Source organism: Octodon degus, unplaced genomic scaffold (genome assembly GCF_000260255.1).
Source record: "Octodon degus isolate 3935 unplaced genomic scaffold, OctDeg1.0 scaffold00280, whole genome shotgun sequence".
NCBI lineage: Eukaryota > Metazoa > Chordata > Mammalia > Rodentia > Octodontidae > Octodon > Octodon degus.
Window position 1 is genome coordinate 1,655,383 of NW_004524856.1, and position 24,109 is coordinate 1,679,491.

Sequence of the window (24,109 nt, forward strand, 5' to 3'; positions counted from 1 at the left end):
TTGGGAGTGCTGACTGGATTTTTTATTTTTATATCAAGACACTTTAAAATTTTTACAAAGGACAAACTCCATGGGTTTCCGTTAGTGTTTTAAGAACCTTTCTTAAAAAAAAAAAAAGGCCAACAACAACGACAAAACAAAAAACAAACAAAAAAACCCACCTGTTTTTTGAAAGAGAAATGACAGACAAAAGAGACTATAACAAAAATGGGATGAATTTCTGATAGCATTTCTGTAAAGGCAGAGGCAGAACCCAGATTATATACCTGGGTACCCAATAATGGCATGGCCTCCACAGTACCTTGCGCACCAAACCCAGGGTCCCCTGGTCCAGCCAGGCGAATGCTGCTGGCCTCTAGGGGAAGCGGTCATCCTGCAGGCTCTGCAGCCCTCCACTGTGATGCAGAAACAGTTGGAGATCTCTTCTTGACGGTCCTCCAGCCCCATCCAACATTTTAGCCCCTTCCTCTGTTCACCCCATGGTCTTGTGCGAATCCATTTCTTTCATGGGGATTCTGTCCCTCTGTCTGATTATGCGAGCACTGGGGGTTCCAGGAGAGAGAACCAGACCAGGAGCCCTCTCTTCCAGAGCCTCTTAGCACTCATGGATTGGAAAAGCATTTGTTCCAAAATTTAAAAAAAAATCAACAAAAACAAGACCCAGAAAAAAGACTAAGTCTGGGGAGGAAGAGCTACTTTGCTCTTGAAAGCTCCCAAGTCTGGAGTTGGTCGGTGGTATAGTTCTGAGAAAGGCCGAAGGCGAGCACCAAGGGGGTGTCCAAGTCTTGCTTTCAGGCCCCCAGGAGTGTCTGTGTTCAGGCTCAGGGAGCTGACTTCAGCTGCTATTCCACAGGTCCTCAGCTTGCCAAGGACTTATCTGCATCCCCATCTGAGGGGTTTATTCAGGTTTACCTTCTTATTTGTGTTTTTGTACATGCGGGTGCATGTCCACATCTGTCTATGCTTGTGCAGATGGGTCTGCTGCAGGGTGTGGATGAATATATATATATATATATATATATATATATATAGTCTCTGTGTGTGTGCATGTGTGTATGCTCCTCTGTGTGTGTGTGTGTGTGTGTGTGTGTGTGTATTTGGGAGGGAGGGGGCGGGAGGTGAGCTGTGCTCTGGGCTGGAGCTATACCCGGGTGGTGGAGTGTGAGTGGGGCAGCCCAGTACTGTTGAACCCTGTGGCAAAGGTGTTGTAGGGGTGCAAAGTCTGCACCAAGGAGTTGGGAATCATAGTGATGGTGTTGGGGGTCATGAGCGGGATATCATCGGGGGAGCGCCGCAGGGTCAGGGTATAGTCGGGCAGTGCCGTGAGGCGCAGTGTGTCATGGGGTGGACCAGCCTCGCACTCATGGTGAGTGGGGCCCAGCTGTAATGCTGCCAGCTCCTCCTCGGGAGCAGCTCCCAATTCAGGGGCCCCAGCTCCTCTCTGGGGGCTAGGCTGCCGCAGGGGCTCTTGGCGCCGTTTGTCCTTGCGATAGTAGAGGGCAGCAAAGGCCAGAACATTGAGGAACAAGAGGGAGGCCCCCACAGCGATGGTGACACTTAATTCGGTGGAGTAGTCGCGAGGGTTCTCCACCAGGAGAGGCCCCGCATCCTGGTCCCCATTCCAGGAGCCCTGGGCATTCTCGTTGCTGTAGGCAGGGGAGATGGCTGGCCGCTTGGTGCTCCAGGTCTTGCCGTTGGGCCTGCGGGTGATGTGGGAGCTGTGGGTGGTGTCGGGGGGCGGCACTTTGGTGGTCGTGGATGTATAGTGGAACATGTCATGCAGGTTGTACAGGTGGGGCACCAGGTGTTTCCAAAAGGCCACTTTAGTGGCTCGGTAATGATCACGGACCCTTGGTTTCAGCCCGATGTGAAGGTAGAGCTGGTCTCGGGGATTGTACTTGGACCAGGCTACTTCCTCAAAGCGGTTGGCCTTCGTGTGAATGAACTTGGTGTCCTGGGGAACTGGCTTGTTAGGATCCCTGAAATACCACATGGAAACCTGGGGTCACCACTCTATCTGGACAAAGGAAAGACCCAGCCACTTTCCTCTCATACCTACCCCTAAAAGCTTCTTCCTGAGCCCAAAACTTCCCACCACTTGCATATTTTTCAGGGTTCTTCACTCTCTGCACAGCCCTTTTCTTACCAAGGCTTGGATTCCTGTCTCCAGCACAGGCATCATGGAAACCACATCATTCTCTCCTGTGCTCATCCACCAGGGTTGGGCTACAGGAGCTGAATCTTCTCCTGTGCTACTGAACATCTATCAGTCTTTGTTTGTTTCTTGTAGTGGAGATTGAACCCAGTGCCTATACACTGAGCTACATTCCCAGCCCCTTTTATTTTTTATCTTGAGACAGGGTTTCTAAATTGTCCAGGCTGGACTGCAACTTATGCTTTTCCCGCCTGGTCTTCCAGTATGCTAGGATCGCAGTGGGAGCCTCCATGCCCAGCAACATCTGTCCATCTTTTCAGCAGTGCACTTTTGCCAAGAGCCCTCTAGAAGCTCTTTCTGAAATGTATATTATTCCTATTTCACTTAGCTTCTGACCAGCTAATGTTGAATTCTACAGTTCTGCTAGTAACTCATGCCCCTGCACAGTCCCGATGCTGTACTAAGGGAGTTCTTTGCTCCAGTAGTTTTTCTTTTGTGGTGCTGGATGTGACCCAGAGCTTAGGGCATGATAAGCAGGTGCTATATCATTGAGCTACTGCTGCCACCTGTACATCCAGGCTGTTCAACAAAAACAACAACAACAACAACAACAATTTTGTGGTACTGGAAATTGAACCCAGGGCATGTGGTCTGAACTACATCTGCAGCCCTTTTTTATACTTTAAAATTTTGAGAGGTCTTACTAAGTCACTAAGTTGATCAGGTTGGGCTGGAACTTGTGATCCTCCTACCTTAGCCTCCCAGAGTGCTAGGATTACAGGAGTGTGCTACCATGCCCACCTCAACAAAATTTTTGAAGGAGATAGCATAAAATCTCAAAAAGGGGAGGTAGGGAGGCAAGTAAAGGGATTAACTAGTAATATCTGGGGGAATATCATGGGAAGGAAGAAGTTAGATAGAGGAATGGACATGCTGGGGTCCCAAAGAAGAAAAGAAATCTATTTTCTCCTTACCCAGTCTTGGCAAAGTTGGTCCAATAGGTCATGACGACAGCGCTGAGCATAACATCATTCTTGGAGAAGTTGCATGGGAAAAGGTCAGTTGGCCCTACCATAGGGACACCAAAAACATAGGGTACTTCATCCCCATGAGCTGCATCTGACCAGGCAGGCTTCATGAGGCTCTGGCAGTGATGGTAGAAGGCATAGAAATAGGTAGGTGAACCATAGCGGGCATGAAGATCGGCTGTCACCACTGAGGGCTCCACCCACTGGTGGTCAGTGAAGAGCGCCACCAGTGTTTTACGACGGGTCTCGGGGTTGTCACGGTCTGCCCAGTCTGTATACATGAACTTGATGGTCTCTCGCAGGGTGTCTTTACCCTCTGGATAGCCATACAGATTGTCCACAAAATTAGAGACTGAATAGTCAAAATCCGTTCCAGACACACCATCCTCAGGGTCTACCACCCCTTCCACAAACTTGAGGCCCTCACCCTGGTTGACACCTAGCATGATATCATAGTTGAGGAACTCTCCCTGTTCCATGAGGATTTCAGGGTCATCAGGAATGACATCACCATCGATGACAGGCCCAAAGGCCACATGGTAGCGGGCTGGCTGGATGTCCTGCTCTACTAGCTCCTTGGCACTCTTTTGCCGAAGACAGTCCACCATATCCACAGTATCCAGCACGTTACACCCCACTTTGTCTGCCAGAAGGCTGGTGTACTTTACTGGTTGGTAGTTCACAGCCCAGCTGGACAGAGCAGAGCCACTCTGGATGATGGCCCTCTGGAAAAGCCCTACAGAAGATAAGTGACAACAAATCAGATTTGTCATGTGACACAAATCATTAAATGCTATATTCCTTTCTCACAAAGGCTGCCCTATGATTTGAATGAATTAGGGCGGAGGAATGACTCTTCTGATGGGGGTGATAAGTTAGGACCACAGAAGAGATTGCTGACCCCCATCCCTGACTAATTAATCCTTTGCCTGGCTCCTCCATTGCTTCCTTGTCCTGGTGCAATGATTGGTAACTTGGGAGTTAAGAGAATGCCAGAGAGAATTAACCTCTTGGGTCCCAGACATCAGCTTCCTTATCCTCCCCTCTCTTTATCATTCCTTGTTTCCCTCTCTTGCTTCCTGCCCAGCTGGGCCCAGCTCTGTGCCAGCGCACCACCAGGGAGCTGGCACTCACACCACAAAGGGGTCTTTTTTTATGAGAGATGAGAAATGCAGGCAGGAGAGAGCCCCACATTCTGGGAGTTTGGGGAAGGATCCCAAGGGCAAAGGCCTTGGGGTCTGAAAGCCTGGGCACGTGCCCTCTGTCTGTAGTCTCAGCAGTAACTTTCCTTTTCCTGAAGCTACTGATGCTTCACAACCAGATTTCCCCCTGGCCAAGAGGGATCAGTCCCCCAAACTCAGAAAGATGATTCTTCCCCCTCTAGGAAAAAAAAGGTATCATTCTCTTCAAGGCCCTGCATTTCCAAGGAATTTTGGAATTTTGGCCTCAGGCACATGATTCCATTGCCCTAATAGGAAGGCAGTTTGCATAGGTGGAAGAGAGAGAGAAATATAGATTATTACTTAAGAGAGCTCCTCATTTTTTTCAGAGATTATTTGCCATGAGATGATTTCAGGAAGGCAAAGAGAACAAATCTTTCTCTTCTTTTCTTTCCATGGGGTGCTGGGGATCAAAATCAGGGCCTTGTGCATGCCAGTCAAGTACTCTACCACTGACCTATGCCCCAGTCCCTCTTCTCTTTCTTTAGAGATGCAGATTGAACCTCTGTCTTCCCCCACTGGGGCAGTCTCTGGAGGGATAGACAAAAGTTCTAGGTCAGAGAAGGTGATTCTTCTCTTTCCCAGACGTGCCTTCTTCAAAGACAACCTGCAAGTCTTCCTGTGCGAATATCACTAACTCATGGTGTTGATTTCAATGAAAAAAAAAAGTATCCTCTCTCACAGATTTCTTTACTTCAGAAAAGGGCACGTATTTCAGGCAGATCTTTTCTTCATAAGAAGCTCAACTTCTCAGAGAGAAGTAGTCTTGAGATGCAGAGAACAATCCTGGTCAAGTAAAAAAGGGCCTATTCAGGCCCTCGGAGGGATCCCTGGCAGAGGGACCCCACCAGCATGAGACAGGGTAAAAATGAGTCTCCCTCAGGGTGTTGTGCAGCCCAGAACAGACTGTACTGTTCTCAGAAAAGGCCCTTGTCACAGGCCAGGGATTCTCACTTCAGAACCACCTCCTGCTCAAGAACACGCTTCCTCTTGCACAGACTTGTTCTTCTGAGAGAAAGGCAGACAATAAGTGTTTCTTACACCTAAAAACTAATTTCCACCTTAGATCTCGACTCTGGAGTAACCATGACCTCATACTAAAAGCTTTCTCCTGCCCACAAAGAACCATTATATCTTCAGAGAGAGGCAATGCTATGCACAGTGTCCCAAACCAGTGATGGTAAACCTGTTAGAGATTCTAATAGCTGGTTGCTGCATGTGTGCCATAGGTTCACCACCACTGGGCCCAAACGAAGCTATCCTGTCAGAAAGAGTGTCTTTCTCTCTCAGGAAGTACATGGGATTCTCTCCTTCCTTCTCTCCCAGAAGTGCTGCTTCCCCAGAGGACCATTTTCTTTCCATGTCTCCCTAGGTGGCTGTGGAACTGATTCCCCTGGCTGCTCTTAGGGCATGGAGTTGGGCATTGTGGACCTTGGAAGGCTGGACAGCCAGCATTTGGCTAGCCCATGTTTTGCCCCCAGAGCTACTCACCCTCAGAGTGATGTGACAGTGTGAGGAGGCTGACACAGGATGCGCCGATGCCTGAGCCAAAGACGGTAATACGGCGAGGATCTCCTCCAAAGAAGGCAATATTCTCACTCACCCAGCGGAGGGCCTGGATTTGGTCAAGTAGCCCGTAGTTTCCTTTGGCAGCCTGATCTCCAGTGCTCAGGAAACCTAGATTCCACAAAGGGCATGAGGATAGTGAAGGCAGAGGGATGGAGGGTTTGGGTTAAGATGACAGGCAGAAATTGTTTTCTTTTTGCTATTCTTTTTTTTTTTTTTTTTTTAAGACAGGGCCTCACTTGGTACTTCAGGCTGGCCTTGAACTCACTCTGTACCCCAGGTGTCCTCAAACTCACAGCAATCCTCCTGCCTCAGCCTCCTTAGTGCTGGGATTATAGGTGTATGCCACCATATCCAGCAGGATAGCTACAGGGCTACACAGCTCTTCCCACCTTGCTGACATAAACCATTGTTTTTTTCTGCAAGGTCTGGAACAATCAAAATAGGGAAGGGTGGCTCCCTGCCTCCTCATTACCCGCTTTGGAAGGAGGGACCTCCAGATGTTAGTGGCTGCCTCCTCCAGGAAGAAGAGTTAAACTGCATAATTAACATCCTTTGCTCTGACATACTACTATCTAGAACATGATCCTAACATTTGTGGGAGAAGGAACCTTAAAGCCAGAAAGTCCTTGGTTAGAATCTCTGGGTCATAGTTTCCTCTTGTACGAAGTAGGGGTAAAAATACCTCCTAGCACTGTAGTGAGGATAAAACTAGCATAAACCCAGCAGATTGTAAATATACACGTTCTTATTTCTCCTTCCTTCTCTCTCTGAGTGAAGATTCCAAAAGGCAGCAATTTCCTAAGCTCTCTTTGCCTTTCCTGTACAAACTCATCCATCTCCTCTTCTTTTCTGGGCCTTGGGTAGTCCTTTTACCCTCATTCCCAGGATGGGTCCTCATTTCCTTTCCTGCAAAGCCTAATGAATCAGACATTCTGGAGGTAGGACCTAGAAATCTGTATTTTTAACAAGCTCCCCAGGTAATGCTGATGTTTGCAAAAATTGAGAAGCCAGTGGGTTAGATAGGCCATCTTTTTCAACTGGTGGAGAAATGGGTAAGTCAGTGCTGAGTGTAACCACAGAAACAGGTCTTCCCACCCACCCACTAGGATTTGCTGCTGAGGAGATGTATCACCATGGAGACTACCTTCCCACCCACCTGCTGGGATTTGCTGCCTTGGAGACCTGTTGCCATGGAGACTACCTTCCCGCCCACCTGCTGGCTATCCCACTTAGATGTCCTATACCCCCCTCCATTTTGCACTGATCCTCCTGCCTTATTTCATCTCTTCTCTGTCCTTAGCTTCCTTGGAAGACTCTGTCTTCTCCTATGCTAGGCTTTTGGAAGGGTTCTTCACTAGTGGGTAGTGGCAGTGCTCCTACACTTTGGAAACCCACATTTAGGTCAGTACTTGTTGACTCCACAGCTGAAGACTCATTCACAGCACATGGAATCCACCTGGTGCAAGGCATGTTGGAGAAGCTGCCTACAGCTCAGAGAGCTTTCTGCTGATCTGGCAGTGCATGGATAGGGGCAGAATTCAGATTCAAGCAGCCAAAAGACCTTATCACCATCTTTCTTGACTCCTTCTGTACCTAGATTCTGCAAAAGAGCTTGTCCCACCTTCTTCAAGTGTGTTATTAATTTAGCTTTGATACAATTAAGTGTGGGAAGTACTTAGCTATTCCTCTTAGGACCTAATCACAATTTCTCCCTGGCTCTGGATTCTAGGTGAGGAAAGGAGGAAGAATTAGAGAAAACCTGAATAAGGGTAAACCAAGGAGCCCTTGCTACTCCAGACAAAGGCAACAGCTTCTCCTTCACCTGGTCCATTCAGAAACTGACGCTGCTCTAGTCTCAACTATGCTGACCGAGACCCAGTTCAGCTGCCCAAGCCTTGCCATCCTCCAGTAAGAATCACAATGTGTGTCTCTTAGTTTTCTTCTCTCCCCTTTCCTTCCTGCATATTCTCTTTTCCTTTTCTCTCATTTAGGCAATAGAAGGCTTGTCTTCCATCTTTGCTAAGGCCCCAGTGAGATGTGTCAAACATGTCTGTCCTAATTACCAGGAAAAGCATGCAGTTGTATGTAGTAGGTTTCTTCAACACAGACCAATTTTCTGGATCAGGAACAAAGGCCTGAAAAGGTTGGGCAGGTTGGCTACCTGACCCCCTCCATTCCCTGTGGTCCTGGGAGCTTCCAGAGAAGGGGCACGGAAGCACATGGATGGTGCCCTGCTAGTGAGCCTTATGGCAAGGGTCCTGCTTCAAGCACTAGCCACCAGGCTCAGGAAGATCATGCAGTGAACGATGACCGACAGGAGCACACAACCTGTGATCTGGGAGAGCAATCACTCACTGCTCATCCCCAGAAACTATGTGAGAATGGAGGCGGACAAGCCCAATTCTGTCAACTGTCAGAATGAATCTGAAGCAGTCTCCCTGGGCCCAAATTTATACTGCAGTACATGGTAAGCTGCTTGTCAACAGAAGATGAGGGAATCTGGCAGATTATATCAAAACCAGATATTTGTGTCACTCAAGGTTTGAAGTTCACCAGGTTTTCAGTTTACCTGAAAGGTACCTGAGAAAGGAGGTAGGGTTAAATTAATTTTGGAATCTGGACTAAAACTTGGCAAGCCCCTACTTTCCCAGCCTTAGGAATACCTACATCCTATATCCTGCTGGAATCCTTTTCTTTTGTTGGCCCCAAGCCCAGTGGGAGCTTCTCAATTCCCACCTCAGAAGGGATCCATGGATTAGCCTGGGACATTGTCAACATATGCGAATCAGCCAAGATGTCTAGAGCAGCACCTCTGAGTGAACTGTTTGGGCTCAGAGCTTGGGAGAAGCTGAGAAAGAGGAGGGTGAATGGATTCATGTGGTTGGGTTCCACACTGGCACGAGTTCTGGGATGCTTTGGGAAACAAAAGCACAAAGCCTCAGCTACACAGCAAAATCCCCAAGTGTCAGGGACAAAGCCCATGTTTTACATTTGGCTCCAAGAGACCAAAACATCTTGTTTGTACCTAGAATGCAATCAACGGCTTAGCAGTCATATCTGTGTTTCAGACCTAGAACTTTAGGGCACACAGGAAGTGATGGGGAACTGCCCATCCTCAGTTCCGAAGGTAGGCTGGGCTTATCAGGATCATCAACTGCTTGAGCCTAAAGAGACATTCACTGCTCTGATTATCCATGTGAGAGGAGGTTGTAAAGTGGGGTTTTTGGCCTGACTTTCACCATGGGCTTCAGGGGAATTGTGAAATTGTTTTCTTAAGCATGTGTATGTGCTGTTGAGCATCTATAACTTTCACTGGAGTCTCTGAAGAGTCCGTGTTCCCTCAGAAGGGTAAGAACTTCTGACATAGAAGCTTAAAGAAGCCAGTAGCCAAAGCGTTGTGGGAGCAACAGCAAATGCAATGTTGCACGGAGTGCTTCCCAGCACTTGCCTTCTGCGCAGCCCCCAGCTCTGAACTGACCCTCTGGGTTCCTCAGGTCCTGGCAAAATCCTGTCTCTTCTTAAATCCTATGTGTCTGTCCTTCCTCCTCTCTGCTTCATTTTCCTCATGTTGTGCTCGCCCTCTTTTCCCTCCCTGCTTCTTCTCTTCCTTATTTGCTCCTTGTACACCCCTCCTCTGTTCTCTTTTCCTCCATTCCCAGCTGCCTGATTATAGGGCTGAAGCACATTGTTAGTATTCTCTGTACATTCCAATAAATCTTATAGAATGGAGCTTTGTGTTTATAATTTGTAAAAGTAGATGAATAGAATATTTTCTATCACTCTAAGAAAAGAAATTAGCAAAATTGCTTTCAGCCATCAACTATCATGTGTCTCTGTATATCTGTGTGATTAAGTCTGTATACTTATTACTGTTTAGGAATCATGCAACCCCACTGTGTACATTTATAGCCACTTTCATGGTGTCATGCTCATCAGATCCCTTTCTTAACAGGGAAGCACTTACAAGAGCCATGCCATGCTTATCTGAGGCAATCCAGAAAGACAGAGGAGCAGGGGCAGAACCACGAAATTCAAAGCCCTCCACCCTGGAGTGAGGCCAAACACTGCCCTTGTGCTCCATAGCTGGTGTCCTAGGAGCCACCAAAGGAGACACAAACTCTGCTTTTTTCAGGGAATATCATATTTTCAGTCCAAACCTCCAACAGTATCTTCCTATCATACATAGTAATAAAGGTAAGTCAACAGGAGATTGCCACTCCATGCATACAACCACGCCCAGAAGTGAAAAGCACCACCAGGGCTTCTGGGATCAGACCTGGCGCAGCACACAAAGGAGCAAATGAAAATAAGATCTTGTCCCCCAGGTGGCTGTGGAGTGAGCCAGGCTTAATAGCCTCCAGGCCTGTAGACCTGACCAACAGCCTGGACCTCCACCAGAACTCTGAAGACGCAAGCAGTTGGCTCCTTCATGCGAGGACAGGGATGTGGAGCCCGGGCAAGCCTATGAAGGGAAGCAATCCTATGTCTGCTTTCTGCAAAGCACTTATTTACCTCAAGAGCTTGGCCACAAATAGGCATTGGCATTAGTGGTCATCAAAGAATGTACAGGGTAGAGGGACAGTCTAAATCACTTTAACAAGCTTGTGCATAGTAGAGTTTGGTGGGGAAGGGTGTGTGGCAGTGTGCAGAAAAAACATTTGGGAACCAGGAGTGGTGGCACATGCCTATGATCTTCGTGCTCAGGAGGCTGAAGCAGGAGGATCATGAATTTGATGCTAGCCTTATCTATGTAGCAAGCTGAAGGCTAGCATGGGCTACATAATGAGGGCATGTCTTACAAACAGACAAACAAACAAGGCATTGGGGAAATAGGTGTGTATGCTCAGGTGTATGTATATATAATGAGGTGGGAGTGAATAGGCCTGTATGTGTAGAGAGAATAGAAGGAATGTGTATGTGTGCTGATATGTGACATGTAAGTATAGGAGGAAGCAGGAATATGGTTTGGGTCAGTACAGATTCATGTGTGTGTGTATGTGTGTGTGTGTATGTATGTATGTATATGTGTAGATATAGTTCTAAATACATGGATGTTTATGTACATGTGGGGTGAGGGAGTAAATATGTGTGTACTGGTATTTATGCAGGCTATGCATGGATAGAGTATGTGCATACATGTATGTGTGCACGTGTGTGGGGATCTATGAGTCTATATGTATGAGATATGGGATAATACATAGTTGTAGTGGAAGGAACGTTCATAGAAGTGGAAGCAGGAATATGATGTCTGCATTGGGTAGCATTTGTGAATATGGGGGGCTGTATAGACATAGGTAAGGGTATATGCATGTGGAACAGAATATTGGCTTGTGTTTACATGGGGAAGGTGAGGGTCAGATGTGTGTCTGTGTGCATCATGTGGGTGTGCAGAGCAGACAGAAGTGGTATGTGTAGGAGGACACGGGTTTGTGTGTGTTGGGAGTGGAAGGAATATTTGTGCACATTTAAAGTATATGGAGTTTTTAGCCACGCATGGTAGTGCAGGGGGACTCAGGGGGGTGGGGGTGAAGCAAGAGGATCGCTACAAATTTAAGGCTAGCCTGGACTACAAAGTGAGTTCAAGGCCAGCCTGAACTATATAGCAAGGCCCTGTCTCAAACTGTCCCCCCCAAAAAAAAAGTATATGAAGGTTTGTTGTGGGTGTGCATGGTGTAGGTCTGTCTTTGTGTGAGGTGTAAAGGCGGGGGTGGACAGAAGTCGGAGTGTGTGCATATGTGGTGTGGAAGGGGGTAAGTGTGGGTATACAGAAGTAGAAGTCTAGGAGAATTGTTCATATGTGTATGGGACATGAGAGGAATCTGTGTGTGTGTGAAGTGTACAGTGTGCATATGTGGAAATGTGCGTGGTCGAGACTGTGTGAAGTGTATATGGAGTGGTGGGAGAACGTGTTTGTGTCCGAAGTCTGTGGCTGTGGATGTGACGCTATATGCATGTATGCTATATGGGCATGAGTGAGAGGTAACTATGTGCAGGGTGGGTAGGGAGCCTAGAGGCAGACACGTTAGGGCACATTAGTATATGGACATGGGGTGGACTAGAAGGAACATCTGTGCATGTTATACATGTGGGGTTGCTTTCATACTGGCGATTTGCACCCAGGGTCTCATGCATGCTAGGCAAGTGCTCTACCACTGACCTACGTCCTTAAAGCATTTTTAATTTATTTTGAGACAGGGTCTCAGTAAGTTGCCCAAGATGGCCTTGATTTTGGGATCCTTTTGCCTCTGCCTCTTAGCTGGGATTGCAGGCATGTGGCACTGTGCCTGGTCTACATGGGGTATTTAGGAATGTGAGTCTGGGTGGATAAGGATGAGAATAAGACACTAGAAAAACTAATAAATGCAATATAACTCAGCCAAGCAAAAGTCTGGGAGACCTGGCTTGAAGTTTGAATAGGATTTGCAGTGGCATCTAAATATTCCAAGAAAGAACCTGGGGTTATAAAAAATGCCCCCAGCACTTGGGTGGTGGTCATAGGATAATGAGATTTTGACTATGGTCCTTAACGCCAGCTAGAGAATATAAGCACCCCATTTTCAACTCCCTAGGACTCTTTCTTGCCCCATGAGAAGCCAGCCTTCCCTCTAGGTGCCTGCAGGGAACCATACCTAGCACCCCAACCCGATAGTTGAGGGTGATGACGATGACATTGCCATAACTGGCGAGGACGCTGCCATCAATCATGTTGCCTGTCCCTTCCATGTAAGAGCCTCCATGGATGTAGACCATGACAGGCTTAGCACCACTGTCCCGGATGTCTGCAAGGAGAAGGGGTGAAACACAGGCTGGGTAGCATGCCCTTCCTCCCCCACCCCCACCACCCTGGGGGGGGTGTGGGCAGCAAAGCTATCCCAGGTGCCAGGACACGCCACTGCCATTGCTGACGGCAGGACTCATGGGGTTGTTTAGTCCAGAGCTCAAGCATCAGCCAGAGATGGCTGAACTTCAGTGATGTTTCCAAAGATTCGGATTTGAGGTGCCTCCCAAGTGAAGGTGGCCTGGCATGCCAGATGTTGCTAGGCCTAGGTGGGTCATGGTCAGGCTTTTGTGGTGGGGACAGCAGCAAGAGGCATAGCTTATCTTTTAGCTGTATCAGGTAAGTGCCTGCCCCGGGCATCCAGGAGTCCTGGGACCTGACAAGGCTTTAGAGAGCAGGGGCTTGGGAGCCCTGAAACCCCCAAACTAGACCAGTTACATGGAAAAACAGCCATTGGCAGCTGCCGGCCCCCCAGTGCAGACAGAGACAAGAGGGGTGGGGATAAGAGGTGGCACAGGGAGAGAACGAGGAAGGATGTGAGGAAAGAGTGAATGGTGGGGAGGGGGCAGGGGAACCTTACTGACATGGTTTTTTAGCCACATTCCCATTTACCCCATTCTCCCTGGGCAGACTTGACTGGAAACGCTAGGGATAGGGCAAAACTAAGGAGCAGGCCTGCCTGCGCCCTGTCAGCATTAGATGAAGATGGATCTTCCCTGGAGGCCATTCAACCAGGGCCTGTCCAGTGGCTTCTCCCAGGCCCACAGCGTGGTGTCATCGCTGGGGCAGTCAAGAGAAGGCTCCAGGCCTTACCGCCTCTGCCTGTAGCCTGTTGGTTTGTGAGCTGGACCAACACTCTGCCACACCAGCACAGCCCTACCCGTCACCAGTGGGTCCCTCTGAGCTGTCTGGCCCTTCCACTGGTGAAGGGACAGGACCAGGGTGCAGAGGTAGACCGGAGTGCTCTCTGCTGCAGAATAAACGAACCTGTTATCCCAAGGAGGAAGGTTGATCCGATCACCGCCCAGGGATCTTATGACATCTACTGACAGCTGTGGTGTCCTGGCCTCAGTTCGGCATGTTAGCCACAGTCTTTCTGGTCCTGTCCTGAACCTGCTGCAGCCCTGGGCCCTGTGATCACCTCTGTGTTTCTGGGAGGAGCCTGGGTAGGTTCTGTCCCCTTTTGTTGCTACTGTCTTGTTCCTCAGGGTACCATCCTGCTGGACCCCTCTCCCAGCACAGGCTCCCTACGCAACACAAGGGTCTCTTCCATGAGTCACCAGCATCTGCTCACCATCCAGTTGCTCTGTGCCACTCCCCAGCCTCTCCCTTGCTCCCCATTCTCCCTGTTGCTCAGGAGGGGAAGTGCCCATCAGCCATAGACGATGGGGGAGGATGAAGGGCAGGGTGAGGAAGATGCCCTCCTCATGGCTCTGCCTGTGATCCCCTGCTCCTGCGAGCCGTGTCCATCACCCCAGAACTCCCAGCGGCCAATGAGGCCAAAGACAGCAGCCCATCGGCCTTGTACAGGAACAGAAACACACCAACGGACGGACAGACAGACAGACGGGGCTTCTCCCCATTGAGAAGGGGAGGGGCTCTGTGCCATGCACCAGCCGCCGCGCCCTGCAGCCCCCAAATACCTTCATCTTCATCCCCGTCATTATCCGCTAAGTCCTCGCCCTGTTTCTTAGCGCCGGATCCTGGGGACCAGACACGGGGAGACACAACAGCACAGAACAGAGAACAAAACAGAGAGAGAATTCAAAAACAGCATGACTGCAGTGTGGCCCAGCAAGCCAGCTCTGAGCCTGGGCCCAGGACAGGCAGGAGGGATGGCAAGAACTGAGGGAATGGGTGGGCTGAGGCCCAGACCTTAATCAGGATGATGGTGGTGCAGGCCTCTGCTGTGCTGGCCTCCCTGCACCTCCCTGCCCGCCTCCCTGCTCCCAACGGCCCCTCTCAACCAACTCCCTTCCCAGTTAGGAAGGGGGTTGCAGCAGCAGGTGGGCCAGGGCACAGAGCCAGAGACCCATTCAGGGAAGGATTCATTCTGGGTGGAGGGGGCTTCACATATGTACACAGGCATGTGGAGCTGGAGAGCAAGGGCAGGTACTGAAGATGAAGGTGACATTGCCAGGACGTGTGGATACCAATGTGGACCAGGGACATCAGGCCTGAGCTACCAGGGTCCAGTGGGCAGGCTTGAGCTGGGCCTCAGCTGACTCTGATTCCCGTAGGAAGAAATGCAAGGTGAAGCTTTCCCGCTAGCCTTGCTCACTGGTGTCCCCTGCCCTCGTTAATGGCAATGGGGCTCCTGCCCACAGGAACCAGTCTTGAGAGCAGCAAGCATTGCTCAGTGATGTATAGAGAGCCAGAGGAGGGAGGAAGGGAGGGAGAGGGAGGGAGGGAAGGAAGCAAAGGAGAAAAGAATAAAGGGAGGGAGGGAGAGGGGAGAGAGGAGGTGGGGCAGAGAGAAAGAGAAACAGATAGAAATAATGATCATTAGTTCCTACCATATACTGAATATTTACCATGTGCCAGACACTCTACTGCCATACTGTTTGAGTCTTACAGCCCAGTAAGGTAGGTACTGTCCTTACTTCTGTTTCATTGATGGGGAAACTGTGGTTCAGAAAGGTAAAGTGACTTGCTCAACATCACATAGCTAGGAAATGCTACAGGCGAGATTCAAACCCAGGTCTGCTTGACTCCACAGCCTATGGTCTTTCCACTGCACCATGCCACCTTTTGGAGATAAGGGAAAGGGAAGACATAGATGAGGAAAGTGGTGGAATGTGGAAGGGAGAGGATGGGGGCAGAGGAGTGAGGAGACTAGAAGAGAGAAACCAGAAAGGAAAAGAGACGTTCAGGACTCAGGTAGGCTGGCACCAATTGTCTTTCCTGTTCTAGAGAGACTAGAAGTGTGTCCTGGAACGACTGTGGAGAGGTAGGACCTACTGCCTGCATGCTGGGGGTGTGTGTGTGTGTGTGTAACTGAGCTAATTGTGTTGGTAGCCCAGGGCTTGATCTCTTGTATCTCTGGCACCAGATACCCCCAGGCTGGAGGAAGCAAATAACACTCTTTCTTAGTCAGTCTGAGTTCTGGTGACTAAACTGCCTTATAGCTAGTAATCAAAACGGTACCACCTTCACACTACAAAGTGGCCTTTCAACTAGGGCAAGAGCTCAGCCCTCGGGTAGAAACTCCCTCCAAAAAAGAAAAAAAAAGAAACTCCCTCCAGCCTTCTGAACTTCTGGTGGCACCTATCGTCTTTCATGTGTTAGCTCAACACCTGCCAGTGCTGCCCCTAGAAATCCAGTGGTACATGGCGAGCCCACCAAACTGGAAGGAATCACTCATCTCCAGAGAGTTCCCACCAATTTGACAGAGTGGGACAGGGCTTTCTGAGGAAACTTATTTCCCACCATCCCCTAGAAGATGTGTCCTTTCTGCCCCTCTGAGTGTTCTATGGGTTGCCATATTGTCCCTGTCTCTTTTGCACAGGTGCCTTTGCTCCTTCAGCTGGGCCCTTGCTGAGCCCCTCCTTGCTGCTATGGCCCTTGTCAGGCACTGTCATCCTTTGCTGCTGCAGGATCCAACCAAGGTCCTTCCACCTGACTTATGTATAAAAGGCCCTGAGTCTCTCTGGGTACGGGTCTCCTCAGCGGGGATGGTACAATTTGTAATTGTTCCAAATGGCCAGCAGGGTCTGGATAGGGAGCCACTTTGAATAGCAAAATGAATGAATGCCCTCCTCTGAACTGGCTGAAGCCCACTTTCTGGCCTGGCCTGGCCTGAGGGGCTTAATGGTGAGCAGCTGATTTGTAACACCAGGCAAGGAGCTACTTTAGAGGAGCAATTAGGCCTTTTGTCACTGCAAAGCTTTCCTCTTCCTTATACCCCTCCACACACTAACTGCACCTAGCACATGGCCTTGCCCAGCTCCACAGTTGTGACCAGTAAACTTTGAGATTGAGTGGAGGATTCTAGTCAGCCCTCGGGTGAGTCTCAGGGCTGGACTAGACTGCCTTCGGCTTACTGGAGCCTTGGGGAAATCATTCTTCCTAAGAAATTGTTAGTAGGAACGTCATCTCTTCTCACCACACCCCATCAAGTACTTCATAGAAGTGTGTTTAAGGGACCTTCTTTCTGAATTTATTTGAGACAGGGTCTCATTACATAGTCTAGGCTGGCCTTCAACTCACTATGTAGCCCAGGCTGGCCTCAAACTTGTGGTGATCCTCCTGTCTCAGCCTCTAGCGTGCAGGGATTACAGGCTTCCTGAATTTATTTATAGGCTGGTGGAATGTTAAAGCCAGAATGGTCTCCCTCTACCTTCAATGTGGAAACAGAGGTTCTTAGAGGATAAGACTTGCCTATGGTCTCACAGTGAGCTGGCAGGAGAGCTGGGACTCAGGGCAGCTTTGTGCTTCTCAGACCTGTACTTTGTGCAGCATCACAGCGCTTCCACCTTCATGGGGAAACATCAATGGATTGCCCAGTGTGTGTGAGGTCCCGAGCTTGGGGCGGAGCACTACCGAAGCACAGTTCTTAGAGCACTGCCTCTCACTCTGTGCTCCAGCGTGTGCTTTAAAGACACTGCACATGTCCTACGTGTGGATTCCTGCTCCACCTCAACACAGTCTTGCTGGAGAGAGTATCCCATGCCAGGAATTTTAGTGGCCCTACTCTGAGAGACCCTGCCCTAGGAAATCAAAGAGAAACAAACTCCAAACTTGCCAGTGGATTGCAGGCACCAGGTTGTCACTGTCCACCTGTTCCTTAGCTATTAGTGTTGCTAAGTTAGCCCAACCCAGCCACATGGTACCACTTTTTCCTTGGACTTGGAGAAGTAGGGATGACCAGATGAGAGCTGCTTTTGTACGCTACAGTGGAAAGAACATGCTCTGAGGGCCAAGAGACCCAGATTTTGGTCCCAGCTCTGTCACAGACCAGCAAAGGGGCCTTGAGCAGCAGCAAGTCACTCCCCTGGGCCTGTTTCCTCATCTGCAAAATTGGGACGCTGATTTCCTGCCTTACTTCTCAAGGTGAGGGGAGCATTTTATGAGGTAAATGTGAGAGCACTTTGCAGACAGCCTGAAGTGGGTTAGGACAGGAGGTTGAACTATCCAGGAGAATAGATTCCTCTCAGCAAGAAGGTTTATTTATTTATTTGGTTGGTTGGTTTTGGTACTGAAAATTGAACTCACAGCCTTGTGCTTGCCAGGCAGGCACTGTGCCACTGAGCTATACTCCAGGCCTTATTTGATTTTTTGAAATGGGGTCTCACTGGAGTTTAGAGTGGTCTTGAACTCGTTATGTAGCCCAGGCTGGCCTCAAACTTGCAGTGATCCTCCTGCCTCAGCCTTCCAAGTGCTGAGATTATAGGAATGTTCCACCATGCCTGGCAGAAAGATCAATTTAAAATTCGTCTCCTTTTGAGTTCATACTTCCTAGAGACCCCGAGCTCTGCCACTAGAGTAATCTGGAGCTCTCTTTTGTCATTGCAATAACCTCTGGCCAGAGGTGGTAAGATAGGGGTGTGGGTGTGTGTGTGTGTGTGTGTGATAACTAATTCTGTATATATGCTTTTTTTGGTCTTTTTGACAGGGGGTCTTGCTATGCAGCTCAGGCTGGCCTTGAACTCACTTTGTAGTCCAGGCTGGTCTTGAACTCTCAACAATCCGCCTGCCTCAGCCTTCTGAGAGCTGAGATTCCAGGCATGTGCCATAACACCCAGTTTGTATACATGTTTGATCTAAGCGTTGGGGAGGAAGAGTTGAGTCTAAACTTTCAACCTAGGACTCAGCCCAGGAGGGATGATCTTGTGTCTGCACCCTCGTGCGAGCAGGCAGCCTCTGGCTCCATCTCGGATGCTTAGAGTCTCTTCTGCACTGTTGCCAAGAGAGCCAGTGGCTCTGCTTAGGCATATGCTTTAGGGTGGGATTTGGAGCTGGAAGACTGGGGGCAATGGGGTTGCTGCTTCTGCTCTGAACCTGACTGAGGTTACCAAATGCTCACTGCGAAGCAGGGAGGGCCCCTGGCTGAGGCGAGCCTTAAGCCTGCTCATTGACCCCTGAGCCTGGGCTACTTGGAGGAAGGCTTGGTCCTCGGGGCAAGGGCAGTGGGCAGGCAGCCCTCCCTCTCTCTCTCTCTCCCTCCCCGCCGGCTCGCTACCTACCTCCTTTCCTACAAATTTTCTTGTTGGGCTTTCGGGCGCATTCCTTGGAAATCCGCTTTACTGTAAAATGAATAAAAAACTAAAAAATAACAAGAGGCCTCTGCCCAGGGGCATGCACCCCCCACCCTCCCCAGGCCCCAAGAGCTGAGCTGCTCTGCAGGTGGCACATGGCAGAGAGCCTGTCCCACCATCTCCTTGTTTCTGTCACTTACCTTAGTGTGACCCCCGCGGGAGGAGGCATCAGCTAGTGAAAGAGGAGGCACCTAAGCATTGCCCACCAGGCTGGTCCCCGCCCTCCCGCGCAACCAGTCCCTCGGCCACACACACCTACCACCTTTTGAAGCAGGTGGAATGGCAACGGGGGCCTGGTGGAGCCAGCATCCTCCCGCGGGCAGCTGCCGGCAGTGACCCATACTCCCCCAGGGAACCCCATCCAGCACTGGACCTAGACCTGTCAAAGCTCTCAGGCCTGCCAGGCCCCTCCTGGCAACAGTGTCACTCACACATGGGAGCTCAGACAATGCTGGGAGAGGGAAGAACAGGGAGGGGAGGGAGGCCTAGCAGAGTGATGGTTAGAAGCATTTTCACAGACAAACAGACGCATGCTGCAGGGCACACGACCACATGCAAGCCACAAACACAGCAGGGCAGGTGGGAGGCAGGGAAGGCACAGCGCCTGGCCACAGCACTCACCATCCTCGGTGGGCACATAGACATTCAGGTAGAGGCAGTCTTCGTTGGGCTCCTGGATGTATGTAGCAACGATATCCAAGTTGGCAGTGAACCAGACTGGCAGCATGACTTCGGGCACAGCTGTGTGGATGTTCTGGGGGCACACTGGGGGAAAGTGTGTGGCGTTCCGGATGCCCGACCAGGACGGGGGTGGTTCAGGGGGGAGGAAACGTTTCTCGCCGATTGGGGGAGCTGCGTAAGGTACCCCCAGGTACTGGTCCACTGGCCCCAAGATCTCACTGGGCAATGGTACTCGGGCACCCCTTAGCTTCCCAAAGTGAGTGTTGACTGTGGGTGCTGGGGCCTGGGTACTGGCCCTCAGCACCAAACTGAGGAACCACAGGGTGAGGCACAGGCTCCGGCCAATTGTGGGTATGGGGCTCAGGGACATCGAGGGTGGGCCAAGCCGCAGCCACATGTTCCGGACAGGGGGACTGGCAGGAAAGGCAGACTCCAGTGTCACAGTATCAGCCCAACAGGCAGCCCCTTCATGGTCACACTGACTTGAACCTCAAAACTGTGCTCTTAAGGGGCACATACAGGTGCCCAGCCACGTAGAGAGCAGGTCGTCCGTCCGAGCACCAGCGTTTCAGAAAGGGGGCTCAGGGCCAAACAGGCCTGTGGAAAGAGGGAGGCACTCGTCATCCAAGAAGTTCTGGGAGGGCCAGGTCCATCTCTAGGCCCCTGTTGAGCTCAGCTTATCCTCCTACAGCCACGAAAGTTTTTTAGGAACTCACAGATGGTCTATTGCTGGTCAGAACCATCCTACTTGCCCAGCCATGGTTGGAAACCTAGTTGTCACTACAAGTTCAGAGTCCCCGACTTTAACTCTACAGCCAGCTGAGCTCAGAATCAGCTGGGGTCACAGCAGCACATGCTTGGGAAGGGGTGCCAGCGAGGGAGAAAGGGTCCCTGGGCATGCTCTGTCAACACTGAGCAGTCCAGCTCCTGGGATCTGGTAATCCTCCACAGAACCTCCGCATCAGGAGAGGGTAGGCTTGGCGACCTTCCTCAGGAGCACTGAGGCAGCAGGAGGAGAAGCTGCAGGTAGGCAGAACCACCCCCACCTACAGCTTTCACCCTCAGGCAAGGGAGGGGACACACAGTCACTTACTCTTTCACAGGGGAGTCCCCACCCTCCAGTGCCCCTGCCCAATGAGACATTTCTCCTCAGCCTTTACTGATTCCAAATTAAACTTTGTGGGGTTTTTTTGTTTTGTCTTTCTAACACAGGGTCTCCTATGCAGTGCAGGCTGGCCTTGAGCTCACTTGGTAGCCCAGGCTGGTCTCGAACTTGCAACAAGCCTCCTGCCTCAGCCTCCATTCCAGGCTTGTGACACCACACCTGCCAAATTAAACTTTGGTCTTTTCTGATGGCTATCCCTTAATTCACACCAAATGTCAGAACTGAGGGCAGGAGTTAGGCTCCTAGCATGTAAGACATTGTGTATGTTAGTTAGGTGAAGATAGACAACAGAGTATGAGGACACACTCACAAACTCATAGAAATAAACTCACAACGGACTCAAAGAGTGTGAGAAACTAAGCCAGGAGCACAGACAGGCACTGAGATATTCCCTCACAGAAACATATATTCCACACCCACAGAAATCCCCTCCATAGTCCCACATTCTGAGACAGAGTACCTCACATGGCCAGAGCCTCACAGAGACTTCCTGAGATATAATCTCACATACCCGCCCAGGTAAATATCCAGACACATGCAGCATAATGGAGACACACAGGTGGAGACAGAAACAGAAATAGCAACGCGCTCAGACACACAGGCCTTCTGACAGTTACATAGCCAACACACATACACAGGCACATACAGATGCACCCGCATATACACACATGCCAGCAAGACGCACGCACGCACACATGCTTGCATGCTCACACACATGTGCATACACACATGCACACACACACACACACACACACACACACACCACGGGAACATTTAGTTTTCCCCCATTTCTCCCGCCCTCCGGAGATTGCAGGCCTGCTCCTTTAAGAAGTGGCTGAAGGGATGGGGGAGGGAGAGTGGGAACGCCCGGCAATAGCCCGGCAATGGGCCACCATGGGAGGAGAGAGAGAGAGAGAGAGAGAGAGAGAGAGAGAGAGAGACAGAGAGACAGACAGACAGACAGACAGACAGAGACAGACACAGAGACAGAGACAGACAGACACAGAGATAGACAGTGTAAGAGAGAAAAGCGGGAAGAAGGAGGAGGGAGGGTGGGGAAAGTGACTAAAGGGGTGGGGGCTTAGAGGAAATAGGAAAATGGGGAGCAAAGTACAGGGGAAGATCCTAGACACTGCCCAGAATGCACCCCGGTGGAGGGGAGGAGGGGAAGGGGAAGGGGTAGGAGCAGGGAGGTGGGGCAGGAGGGAGTGGGTGGGTGTGTATTTGGGGGGGGACAGTCCGCAGCTGAGTTCACACAATCCCCCCATTCACCGTCTCCATGGCAACTCTGGGGCACAGACCGCTCATTCACACGGCTTCCCCGCCAGCAACCCCCCATTAACCCCCTCGGTGCCGCCCCACCTCACGAATTCTATTAACCCTTTAGGGATGGCCTTCCTTTCCAGTAACCCTTCCGCGCCAAATGCCAAATTCCCCTTTGAATCATTTCCCTACAGTATCTCCCCATGAACATCTAGACAAACCAACCGACCCCCAAATGCCCTCTGTATCCTAGGACCCACTGTGAGTTCTCAAGGCTAAGAGCTCCATCCTGGTCCAACTTGCAATTTGGGAGAAGACAAGGGGAGGCAGCAATGCCAGGGATGAGAATGGCATCTGGGGGTACTTTTGAGGCCAGAGCAGTATTGGGCGAGGGGCATTGTGCAGGAATGGAGCACACTCAAGAGCTGCAGTATTGGGGGCTACATAGCTTTGGAATGGTATTGGGGGATGGAATTGTACTGGAATGGGGAGGATGGAATAAAGGCCTCCATTGGGTGGGGGGGCTGCAGGAGTGGGGGAGGGAGCCTGGCTAGGAGATGCTACGGTGAAAGGGGACTGGGGCTGCACTGCAGGGAGGGGGGTCTGGCAATGTGCAATACAGGAATGGGACTGGGGGTCCTCAATAAAGATTATTTTGGTGAGCTTGCAGGATGGGCTATGCAAAGAGGGACTATGGGCGGGAGGATGATAGGGAAGCAGGATTTAGGGAGGAGGTGGAGAGAAGTGGAGCTGGGGACTGTTGGGGGGGGCCAGGGGTGCCGATGGGACCATGGGTTTGAAAGGGATGGGGGCCACAGGATGGGGACTGGAGGGGCCTGGGATAGGGAAGGGATGGGATGGGGCAAGGTATGGGCAGCTAGAGGATGAGAGACGGGGCAGGTGGCCTCACCTGTTCCCCGGGCTGCTGCAAGCGACTGAACCCCGCCACGGACCACCCATATCGCCTCCAGGCCAAGGGCTCCGCACCCGAATCCTGAGATCAGCTCTCCGGCAGCCTGGCTGCTGTGCCCGCGCACCGAGGGGGCGCGCTGCGCGTGTCCGGATACGGGTGGGGGGGGCGCGGTCCCTGCCATTAACTCCTTTTGTGCCAGAGATGGCTCAAGTCCTCCGGCCTGCCCCCCCCAAACGCTCGGGCAAGCTCTGCTCACACGCTCTCCTCTCTGGCACACACACACCTCATACCACAAACTAGCAGGCAGGCGATCTTTCAGGGCAGCCGGTCTAAACTTTACCTGCAAAGCCTGAGACCTTGAAACAAAGGGAGAAACTGAGGACCCCCAGTCGCACTCCACAAAGACATACTTCAATCTCACTCAGCTTTCCTCATCTCTCCTCAGCACCAGAATTACCCAGGCAGCAACCACTGGTGGGGCCATATGGCTCTCACCCATCACTCTCCCAAAGGTCAATGTCGTTGCTTTCCCTCTATTACTTCAGCTGGGGCCAGGTGGCTGACCACTTCGATGTCTACTCTTTCCCAGCCCCTATGTGTTGGTCTTCTATTTCTATATGCAGTGCGCCTGTCCAGTTGGCCTAGTACCCCAACCCTCCCTACAAAATATCACTTATTCCAGAGAAGACCCCTGTAAAGAATGTGGCAATGGAGTGCTTACATTGGGATATAATTAGACATGAAGTTTCAGTCCTGTTTGCCTTTACCCTGTCAGAGTTCAATTCCTTGTACATATAACTCTTACACTGAAAATCCCATATGCACGACGCCTTTGGCAGTGGACCTAGGAGAGGGATTTTATTTTTTGTTGAGTATTAATTGGCACTCTTGGTTTTACCCACATACTTGACACTTCTCAGCAACAGGACCCAAGAGCGGCTTGGACATTACCCTTAGGTTGCCAGATCTTTTCGTACCATCCACCCACCCACCTGGCTGGCACCGGTCCTCTTCCAGTCCCAGCTGGGCAGATCAGAAGACTCCAGTCATAAAGCAGCTGGTTCTCTTACACAGCCTTGG

General features: G+C 50.6%; 1 protein-coding gene across 7 annotated transcripts; it reads right to left on the minus strand.

The window, feature by feature from the left end:
* Nlgn3 (neuroligin 3) lies at nucleotides 1–24,109 on the minus strand. 7 transcript variants are annotated; one of them, XM_004646797.1, is made up of 8 exons: nucleotides 23,027–23,159; nucleotides 19,629–20,285; nucleotides 18,936–18,995; nucleotides 14,394–14,453; nucleotides 12,602–12,751; nucleotides 5,895–6,080; nucleotides 3,130–3,919; nucleotides 1–1,979 (listed from the first exon to the last, which is right to left on the minus strand). In XM_004646797.1, the coding sequence occupies exons 2-8, from the start codon at nucleotides 20,083–20,085 to the stop codon at nucleotides 1,142–1,144; spliced, it is 2,541 nt and encodes an 846-aa protein (XP_004646854.1). In that variant the 5' UTR covers nucleotides 20,086–20,285; nucleotides 23,027–23,159; the 3' UTR covers nucleotides 1–1,141. The 7 variants fall into 7 exon arrangements, with proteins under 7 accessions (XP_004646854.1, XP_023562858.1, XP_004646855.1 ...); XM_023707089.1 differs by lacking the exon at nucleotides 23,027–23,159 and adding an exon at nucleotides 24,022–24,109 and having other exon boundaries at nucleotides 1,076–1,979; XM_023707090.1 differs by lacking the exons at nucleotides 18,936–18,995; nucleotides 23,027–23,159 and adding an exon at nucleotides 24,022–24,109.